The sequence below is a fragment of the Halichoerus grypus genome, chromosome 2 (genome assembly GCF_964656455.1).
Source record: "Halichoerus grypus chromosome 2, mHalGry1.hap1.1, whole genome shotgun sequence".
In the NCBI taxonomy this organism is placed as follows: domain Eukaryota; kingdom Metazoa; phylum Chordata; class Mammalia; order Carnivora; family Phocidae; genus Halichoerus; species Halichoerus grypus.
The window spans coordinates 188,946,705-188,957,358 of record NC_135713.1 but is presented as its reverse complement, the minus strand read 5'-3'; the positions used below and the strand labels follow the sequence as shown (position 1 = coordinate 188,957,358).

Sequence of the window (10,654 nt, the reverse complement as noted above, 5' to 3'; positions counted from 1 at the left end):
AATTACCTAAAAAAACTTACCAAGAATTTTTACCCATGCCTTTAGCATAGAATTGGCTTATGGGCCTGTCTCCCTCTGGCAGAATGGCTTTTGGCCCAGAGAACAGTTTGTTAGTGTTCGTGTGGGTGGGCACCGCTCCCCTACACAGAGCTGCCTAATCTCTTTCCATCTCTGAGCCTCAGTTTCCGCATCTATAGCAGTAGGGATAGTAAGACTGACTTTGGAAGTGTCTTTCTCTTCCAGCTCCCTACCCACTTTTTTTCTCCTTCCTTCCTTATTCCCTTGTTTCTTTCTTTTTTTTTTTTTTTTTAATATGTTTCCCTTCTCTCAAAATCCTTTCTTTGCTTTCTTACTTAGCACAATTCACCACAGGTGAAGCATTCATTCATTTGCCCTTTCCTTCTGAGACATCTGGAAGCCAGAACTGTGCTTGAATGATAGAGATTTCAAGAGAAATAGGAGGTCTGTCCTTGCCCCCAAGAATGTACAAGTCTCCCTGGGAAGATAGGGCTCAAACACCAGACAATTTGAGGACATCAGTGAAGGGAGGGCCAACAGATCAACCACTGGTCATTGCCATGGGCGTTCAGAGCCAGGAGGGCAAAGCAGGGCTGGAGCAGGGGTAGGCTCCAGAAACATTCCAAGCCTCAGTTTACTCATCTACTAAATGGGGCTATTGGCAATGCTAGTCTCATGAGATTGTTGTGAGCAGTGAATGAGAGAATGCCTAGAGAGAGCTCAGCTCGGGGCCTGGCAATCCTAAGTACTTAGTGACTGATGGCTGGTACCATTAGCCTTGTCATTAATTGGGCTGTGTAGGGGAGAAAATCCCGTTCTGGTCAGCACAGGTGTGGAGCCCTGCCTAGGAACCCATGTGACCCCCAGGGCTGTATAAACAGCATGAGGCTTCCCAGGCCCTGGCTGCTGTGGCTTTTCTGGGTCCTATGGATCCAGGGTAGCCCTCACTGAGCCCAGAGCACAGGAGGCTGTGACTTAGCAGGGCTTGGGTGGAGCCCTGTACTCATATGGATGGGAAACATGAGCATCAAAGGAGGCTCATCCAGGCTCTCAGCTCAGCTGCGTCCTTTGCACTGGGGCATGGATTTCCAGAGAGGAGAAGGTGAGGCAGCCAATGGGCCCTGGGATTGTGTTGGGTGGGTGCTGGTCACACCAGGCTCCCGGGTGTGGGAAGGGCATGGTGACTCATGAGAGTTCTAGATCTGAGGGCCCCCAAACACAGGCACCTGGCCTGGGGGATGGTGGCCTAGGTGCTCAGAGCCCATCTACGCTCCCCAGTGACAGCTGCTTAGCCTTGTCAGCTTGAGTACGGCCACATTCCGCCCATGTGGGGACTGGTAATCCTAGTTGTTGCTGTTCCTGAGCACTCACCATGAGCAGGTGCTGTTCTAGACGTTTCCTCAGCTCTGAGGTGGGGGTGACAAGCCCGGGCTCACAGGGTAACATGAAGGTGAAGAGACCATGCACGGCAGAGCAGTGAGCCTCGCACCGGGAAGGTTGCTGGCGCTCAGCTCACAGTTGTTCTCCTGATGGGAAGGTAAAACCCGTCCCTAGAAGAGTAAGCAGGACCCCAAACGGCAGGGCTGACTGGAAAGCAAGTGGCCCAGGGCTCCAGCTGATGAGGCCCCACGGCAGCACCACCTGCCCTCTGGCTCAGCTCTCGGCCCCTCTCCCAAGCCTCCTCCCTTGGCACATTGGGTTTTCAGGAAAAATAACCCACCCTCGTCAAGCTTTCTGGACATCAGCCCGGACAACTCTGGTAGCGGAGATGAAACGGAAGTTCAGACTATGTCTTCTCAGGAGGCCTGTGATCATGCCCCCATACTCTGCCTCAGCCCCCAGGCGGCCGGCAGGAAAGGCTGCCCCGCTTCTCAGCCAGGGCCTGGGGAGACATACCTTCCTACACATGGTACGTGTCACCACGGGCAGGTGCTCAGGTGAGGGCCTGACCGCTAGTCGTTTTGGCTGATGTTGGGGCTATACAACCAGCTAGATTTCCTGGTGAGGGAGGGAGTGGGGGGAGGTCTGTCCACCAGGGCTCTGCTCTGTCTGGGGCAACCAACTTTCCCATTTTGTGTGGGACTGAGAGGTTCCCAGGGTTAGGGGGCTTTTGGCACGAACGCCAGAACAGTACTGCAGAAACTAGGATAGTTGGCCACCATGGCCCTATTTCCAGGGCCATTCTAGAGCCTTCTGTGTCTCCTTGGGCATGAGGTCTCTGCTTCTTGCAACAACCGGGCTTGCTCTTCCATCGCCCAGGGGCCAACCTGGAGGCCTCCTCTACTCCCCTGAGCCCATAAAAGGAGATGATGCTAGAGAACGTCAAGACTGGGGCTGTGGGTTCCCACACCTCCTAAGGCGGAGGCTGAGATCTGGGCTTGGATGACAAGCCCCTTTGAAGAACTGACGGATACTTGGTCTTCTCGGCAACACGGGGCGGAGGAGACGTCTCGATGTAGCCATCAGTTCAACGGGGCTCCCGTTTTATGAGGCCGGGAAATGTTCGTGGGAAGCTAAATAACAGGGTAATGAGGGGTTCCTATAGAAAGCGGTATTAACTTTAATGAGGAGAAAACCCTTTGTAAAGGGCAACGCCCACTGGAGCAGAGATATAAACCCGGGGTGAAGAGCTGCTTCTCCGCATTGGGGGGCGCCTGGCCTCGAAGACCCATCACTTGTGTCTGCGCTGCCGAGGCCATGGCTTCCAAGGGCCTCAAGGCCAGCTTCTCTTCGGGGTCTCTCAAGGGCCTGGGAGGGGCCGGTGGGGGCTCTGCTCGAGTGTCCATGATGTACTCTAGCAGCTCTTGCAAGCTCCCGAGCCTCTCCCGTGGGGCCCGGAGTTTCTCTGCGTGCTCCGTCGGGCTGGGCAGGAGCAGCTGCAGGGCGGCCAGCTGCCTCCCTGCTCTCTGCCTCCCGTCCGGAGGCTTTGCCACCAGCTACAGCCTGGGCGGGGGCTGGTTTGGGGAGGGCATCCTCACCGGCAGCGAGAAGGAGACCATGCAGTCCCTGAACGACCGCCTGGCCAGCTACCTGGAGAAGGTGCGCCAGCTGGAGCGCGAGAACGCCAGCCTGGAGAGCCGCATCCGGGAGTGGTGTGAGCAGCAGGTGCCCTACCTGTGCCCTGACTACCAGTCCTACTTCCGGACCATTGAGGAGCTCCAGAAGAAGGTAGGAGGTTCGGAGAGGCTCTGGCTGCCCAGGAGTCTGATGCCACGAGCCCTGGACTGGAAGCTGGAACACCTGTGCTGGTAGCCCTGCTCCCATGGGGCACTTCAGAGGTCATGGAGCGTGTTCACATCTCTGGCCTCGTCTGCTCCTCCTGACGAGCGAGATATCATTAGCCCATTTTACAGATGAGAACACTGAAGCTCAGGCTGGTTAAGGGACTTATTCTAGCTGGTCCAGCTGGCAGCTGGGGGAGCCAGAGCCGGGCTCTATGAACTCACTGGCTGCTAGCATGGTCTATCTCTATGAGTTTTAATTTCTTCATTTTTTTTAAGGTGAGGGGATTGAGCTTGACTTGTCTGGTCCAGATCAGGTTTTCTGTAAAGAACTCAGGGAAGGAGAAGCCCATAGCCCACATCCCCTGAGGGTCCCTGCTGGCTCCTGGGAGGGACCATTTGCGACCAAGGAATCACAGAGTACGCTGTTGTTCATGACCTGCCCTGAGCCCCCAGTGGCCTGGGAGACAGGAAGACAAGAGTTAACCACCATGCCAGTTTTTGCTGCAGCATTTCCACACTCCCCCAGTCTATGCCAGGTTACGGGTCCCAGAGGCACTGCACTGGGAGGGGCTATAGAGGCATCCTGGTCTGATCCCTACTTTGTGCCCGTAAGCCTCATGGAGCCTCAGATGCCAGGAATCCAGGGATGGTTGACTCCCTCCCAAGGAGGTGGCCCTTGCCAACTTTGGGGAGCTCCAGCCAGCAGATTGTCCTTCCTTTCACTGATGTCACTTCTTTATTTCCCCAGACCCTGTGCACCAAGGCAGAGAATGCCAGCCTGGTGGTGCAGATCGACAACGCCAAGCTGGCCGCAGACGACTTCAGAACCAAGTGAGTGTCCTGCTCGCTCCTTGGTTGGGGGCTGGTAGAACTGGACATTGGTGATGCCAGGATGCAGGGTTTTGGCTGCACTAAGTCACTGAGGCATTAAGGTGGGACACACAGAACCAGGGCAGCCTGGGGTGGGATCTGACTTGGACGTAAAAAGGAAACGGAGCTTCAAGCATCCTGTTATGTACCTGCCAGGTACGAGACGGAGCTGTCCATGCGGCAGCTGGTGGAGTCGGACATGAACGGCCTGCGCAGGATCCTGGATGATCTGACCCTGTGCAAGTCTGACCTGGAGGCCCAGGTGGAGTCCCTGAAGGAGGAGCTGCTGTGCCTCAAGAAGAACCACGAGGAGGTGAGCATGGGAAGGAGGTGAACATCGGGAAGGAGGTGAGCATGGGGAAGAAGGTGAGCATGGCGAAGAAGGTGAGCATGGGGAAACAGGTGCACATGGGGGAGCAGGTGGACATGGGGAGCAGGTAGGCATAGGGGAGGAGGGTGAGTGAGGCAGCCAGCTGGGACAGTTAGTGCTGACCCTGATCTGTGCCACAGGAAGTGAACTCGCTGCGCTCCCAGCTTGGTGACCGGCTCAATGTTGAGGTGGACGCTGCCCCACCTGTTGACCTGAACCGTGTTCTGGATGAGATGAGGTGCCAGTATGAGACCCTGGTGGAGAATAACCGCCGGGATGCTGAAGAATGGTTCAACACTCAGGTAGGTAGCTGGAGAGAGTCAGTGTAATAGAGACACAGGGTGGGTCAGACAGAATTGACCTTGGGGCTCCGAATCAGGAAACTGAGTTTGAGCCTCAGCTCTGTTTTGACCTTGCTGCGCACCTTGGGCAGGTTGCTGTCCTCTAAGCAATAATGTCCTCAAAGATGAAATGAATGGGTTGGACTGGGTGTTCTGGAAGGTCCTTCTTGGCTCATGATTCTGTGCGGCCTCTGTAGACCTCTGAAGCTGAATCCCGGTGTTCCTGACCAGGTCCTGTGTGTGTATGTTTCAGACCGAGGAGCTGAACCAGCAGGTGGTGTCCAGCTCAGAGCAACTGCAGTCCTGCCAGGCGGAGATCATCGAGCTGAGACGCACGGTCAATGCCCTGGAGATCGAGCTGCAGGCCCAGCAGAGCATGGTGAGCCTGAGGCTTGAGGAGGGCTCCTGGGGCACCAAACCCAGCAGCACATGAGCCCCCTGGGCCTCCATGCTCTGACCACACAGGCAGGCTTCAGGGGTTCAAGTTCTTGAGCATCAGGGACTTTTTGTGTAGGGTGGAATGAGGTCCCAGCCCCCATTCACAAGTGTCCCAGGGGTAAAAGACAGGAGACCTATGGCAACCGACATGTCCCAGGACAGCAGCTCTGTGTACTTGTGTAAGTACATTCATTCTGAGTAATTATCACGTCCTCAGGGATATCCTTAGTAGGGGGGATACTCTCTAGATCAGGGAGGCTATAGGGGCTAATGGGCTATCTCAAATGAGATGTCCGATTGTGGTTCATCTGGGTTCAAAGTGATTTTCTGAGCTTCTGTTCTTGGATTCTGAGGACTCGCTGAAACCCAGATGGATTAAGTGCATCTTCTCTGACTTCTCACCTTCGTCTTTTGCTGTCACAGCGAGATGCTTTGGAATCTACCCTGGCGGAGACCGAGGCCCGCTACGGCTCCCAGCTGGGCCAGATGCAGTGCCTGATCAGCAACGTGGAGTCCCAGCTGGCTGAGATCAGGAGTGACCTGGAGCGGCAGAACCAGGAGTACCAGGTGCTGCTGGACGTGCGGGCCCGGCTGGAGTGCGAGATCAACACGTACCGAGGCCTGCTGGAGAGCGAGGAGGGCAAGTGAGTGGCATTGCATGCTCGCTCGTCCTGCTGATGCAGTCTACAAAGTTCTGGGGAGACCCCGTGGTGCCTGGGAAGAGCCCAGCATTTGGAGTCAGGAGCCCTGGGGTTTAAGTTCTGGTCTTATTACAAATTCATCATGCAACCCCAGCAAGTCCTTTTTCTCTCTGGGCCTCTGTTTTCCCATTGGTAAAACAAGGGGGCAGGACTGGGTGATTTTTAAGGTGCTCTGAGTTATTGAAAACAGTAACTGGAAAATCACAGTAATCTGAACTTTCTCTTTCTCTTAGGCTGCCCTGTAATCCATGTGCTCCTGACCACTCGTCTGCCAAGTCGTGCCTCCCCTGCCTTCCTGCGGTCTCCTGCGGTCCCGGTGTGGTCCACACCACCTGCAGCCCCCGCCCTATGTGCGTGCCCTGCCCGGGGGGCCGGTTCTGAGAGTGACTGGCCCAGAAAGCCCAGGCTAGTATCCAGGGCCTGGACTTGGCCTCTATTCAACCCTAACCCTAGAGCCTGATCCCCTCTCTCTGTGCAGAGCGTGCTGGGGCCTGGCTCTGAGAGGGCTCACTGCAAATGCATCCCTCCAAGTCTCTCCAAGCCTGTCACGAAGGCTGGCCGTCCCTGAAAGCCTTAACTCCTCATCATTTCAGTGGGTGCCAGCCAGGCTCTCTGTTTTCAGGCTGCCTCTGGGGTCAGGTTTTCCTTCCGGGTGCTGTTTTAGTGGGTTCTGGAATGCAGTAGAAGGCTTCTGTGGGCAGAATAATAAAGTGCATTTGGCTTTGGCTCTCTATGCCTAATGGCACTGTTCTGGTGTCCCTGTTGTATGTCTCTGTTGGGTGAAGAGAGGGATGACTCCTGGGCAGATGGATAGGGATGTTTGACCGCATATGACAGGGGGATGACAGGGTCCCTGTGGCCCTGTTTGGGGTGACTAAGGGCCTCCAATGGGGCTTTTTGCTCAGCGGCTCAGCTTTCCTGATGAAGACGCTTCTCTAAGATTCCCATGTGGTGACCCGTATTACCAGACCTCTTCTACTTCGCTCCTTAGTCTACATGGCCACCCTGGGATCCCAGAGGAGGGTGGATAAAGCCAGGCCCAGTACAAGGTGAAGCATTTTAGGCTCCTTTTCAATTCATGCCTCTGGTTCTCATAAGAGAAGCAATGCGGACATCCCACACCAGCGTATCTTCATTTCATTCCTTCCACTGCGATACTTTCACACAGCCCTCCAACTTGGCAGATCCCTCCAAAACCTACACCCCTGCAGGTGCAAGAGTGAGCCCACCATTGTGACCTCCACCCACAATTCAGATATTCTTGTCCGTAAGAGACTCATCATGTTCTCTGTGCCTTTGGCATCTGATGCTGCACACAGAGCCTTTGGGTACCAGAGCATTTCCGCATGGAAGTGGGAGCTCCCAGCCTCTTGGCCCAAAGATTCTTGTTTATGTCCAGACTGTCCTCCCCCAGTAGACCAGGAAAATGCCAAGCTCCATGGATTCCAATGGGAAATGGTGATGAAGATAAAACTTTCTTAGGTAGAAAGGAAGGCGGGTTGTCTCCAGATAGCCCTGTGCTCCTTATAAGATGCCAAGAGCACCACTATGGAATTTTAGTGATGTTAGGGGAGTTGTAACAGCACACAAGGTGGAGAACGGATTGGGGAAAGACAGGTGACCAAGTGGGCCTAAGACCCCCACCCCTTAAGGGGGCCTGGTATCATTCACCCTGATTCAACTTTAGAGTTGTCCCCTTAATAACCCCCCATAAAGGAGAGCCTGGGGCTTTGGTTTCTCCCAGCCCCCTGGCTCCTGGCATCCTGCACTGCCTTGGCTTTGGTCTTCTTGGAACACCTTGGCTGGTTTTGTTGAGGCTCAGTCACTGGAAGAAGATGATGGTCTCACGATCATTCACTTCATTCAACAAACCTTTGCCGAGCACCTTCCTGGGCCAGACAGTGTGTCAGGTGCCAGGAGCAGGATTGACCCTTGTCAGAGGGAGGCCTTGGGGTGGGAAAAGAAGGGCACCCACTCCCTGCCTCAGTGGTAGGAGGAGGCCTGCTGAAGGGGCCGTGGCGTTAGCGTGAAGAAGACGGGCTCCGAATGTGGAGTCAGACTGACCTGGGTTCAAATCCTGTCCCCAGCACTTACCGCCTGTGGGAGCTTTAGCAGGGGGTGCCCCATTGCTGAGTCTCACTTTCCTCATCAGTAAAACAGAAGCCATGACACTAAACGTACTCTGAGGTCCATACTGCTTTCCCGAGCATTTGCTGGGCCTTTGAAAATGGCTCAATATTGTTGACCGTCTATCCTAGCTGGAGGCCTGGATTGCCCTGAGCCTGGGCATCTGCCTTTTCCCTGTCCAGACTTTCATTTCTGAGCTTTCCTTCCAGACAGCAATGCCTAGCAGCCAAAGTAGAGATGCCGTTCTGTGGCTTATCTTTTCTGATTCGGAGAAAAGTCAGGCTTGGGGGACCTGCAGTCAGCAAGCCGTGCAAGGGTTGAGCACACAGCTCTAGTTAACTCCATGTCCCATCAGCCACACTTCCTCCTTATGACATCCTTTGTGGTCCAAAGCCCTTCCAAACCCGTCCTACTTCCCTCCAAGATGCAGCGAACCAGATCCTGCAGAGCCTTGCCTCTTACTATTATTTACGTCATCTGCTTGTGCTCTTTGAATGTAATGCTGTTCCCATTAAGTCAGAGATTCTCAACCTTGGCTGCACTTTGGAATGACGAGCATATAGGTCACTGGTCTGACGCCCAGCAACCCTGACTTAGTTGGTCTCGGATATGGCCTGGGGTTGGGGGTTTAAAAAGCTCCCCAAGTGATTCCAATGTGCAGCCAGGGTTGGGGGTTCCTTTGTCGGCGGGGAGGACCTTCCGGCTTGGCAGCTGGGGGCTCAGGCAGCTCTGCCGTCGCCATCATGCTGGAGGATCCCTGACGGGTGCTTTTGACTATCTCTCAGCTCTGGCTTTTTTCTCTCCTTTAATCTCAAACATCTGCACTGAACTTGAAATTTCAGTTATCATATTTTTAATTCCAGGGAGTTATTTTTTTGTTCTCTGTTCCTCTTTTATAATATCTATCATGACTGCTGGTTCTTAACTCTGAGGTCATTACAAAATACACACACATGTATATATATTAGTGTATTAATAGATTGTTTTAGAGTCCGCGTTGTTTCCGTTTCCCCCAGTTTCCTCTTAACTGTTTCGTTTATTTGCTTGTTTTGTTGTGTCTCTGTCTGTGATGCTGGAAACTTCTCTCAAATGTCTGGGGATCCTTCTGCTTATGTTTGATGACACAACACTATGGATGGGTTGGCAAACTGGCTTTTGGATGGTAGAACTACCTAAATTCAGCTTTGATAAATCTTTTGTCTGGGGTCGGTCTGGTTTTTCAAAGAATGGAAGGAAGGAGACAGTCTGGGGCCAGGCCCCTGCTTGCAACCTACTTATCCTTGTTTATTTTTATTTTTTAAAAGGATTTTATTTATTTGAGAGAGAGAGAGCGTGGGAGAGAGAGCACAAGCAGGGGGAGTGGCAGGCAGAGGGAGAAGCAGGCTCCCTGCTGGGCAGGGAGTCCAACGCAGGACTTGATCCCAGGACCCTGAGATCATGACCTGAGCTGGAAGCAGGCGCTTAACCGACTGAGCCACCCAGGCACCCCCTACCTCCCCTTGTTTAAATGGGCCCTCCACCCTGGACACAGTCAGCCCCCAGTTCTCACTGGTGTTTCTTCCGCGTTTACTTCCACTTCCTTGCCCTTCTCTGAGTGACTTTCCCTTCTCTCCCTTTTTCAAATACACTTCTTTGCCCAGTAGTTGGCTTTGGCCTCAGAGGCGTTGGGGTACAGTGGATAGGCTTTGGACTCAGCCAGAACTGAGTTTGAGAACGGGCTGCGCATGCTCCTGCACTGGGTCCACCTGTCCCTGTCCCCATCCTTCACCCGGCCGGGGCTTTGAACACTGCCATTTTCCTTTTTCACACACACTCTCATGTGAGACCCAGTCCTTCCTCTGTCATGTGAACTGATGCTCATGCCAAGAGTTTGAATTTAGTGGATTTTGCTGAAGGTCTCGCGAACACCACAGAGTGGGACTGCGCTCCACAGCATGGCCCCTCAGCTCCTTCCTGGTATCTGTCCTCCTCGCTCCTGCAACCCTCTCCCCTTCACCCTTTGCTTCCATGATTGTCCTGGGAACTTCCAATTCTTCTCCCTTTTCTCCCTCTGATGTCTTGTCAGCCAACATCCAGGCACTTGGGGTCCCATCTTCTACCCCAAGAACTTAGTGTATTTTTTCAAGTAAAGACAGCTCTGGGACGCCTGGGTGGCTCAGGTGGTTAAGTGTCTGCCTTCGGCTCAGGTCATGATCCCAGGGTCCTGGGATCGAGTCCCTGATCAGGCTCCTTGCTCAGCAGGAAGCCTGCTTCTCCCTCTCCCACTCCCTCTGCTTGTGCGTGTTCTCGCTCTCTCTCTCTCTCTCTGGCAAATAAATAAAATCTTTAAAAAAAAGACCGCTCTTTCTGCAAGAGGAATTCTGGTGGCAGGTATTAAGATCTAGATGCTCCTCCTATACCTTAGTGGTTCTCAAGCCTGCCTGGAGAACTCATTTAACACAGATGGCTGGGCCCCACCCTCAGAGTTTCTGACTCAGTTGGTCTGGGGTGGGCGTGAGGAATTTGCATTTCTAGCACGTTCCTGAGTGATGCTGCTTTCTGGAGGCCACACTTTGAGAACCACTG

At 53.8% G+C, this 10,654-nt stretch overlaps 1 protein-coding gene across 1 annotated transcript; it reads left to right on the top strand.

Annotated features, from left to right (window-relative positions):
* Window positions 1-2,715: 2,715 nt before the first annotated feature.
* On the top strand, window positions 2,716-6,343 carry KRT35 (keratin 35). The gene is made up of 7 exons (XM_036069116.2): window positions 2,716-3,186; window positions 3,991-4,073; window positions 4,269-4,425; window positions 4,623-4,784; window positions 5,077-5,202; window positions 5,685-5,905; window positions 6,196-6,343. Exons 1-7 carry the CDS (start codon window positions 2,716-2,718, stop codon window positions 6,341-6,343), a joined length of 1,368 nt encoding a protein of 455 aa, XP_035925009.1.
* The last annotated feature ends 4,311 nt before the right edge of the window (window positions 6,344-10,654 follow it).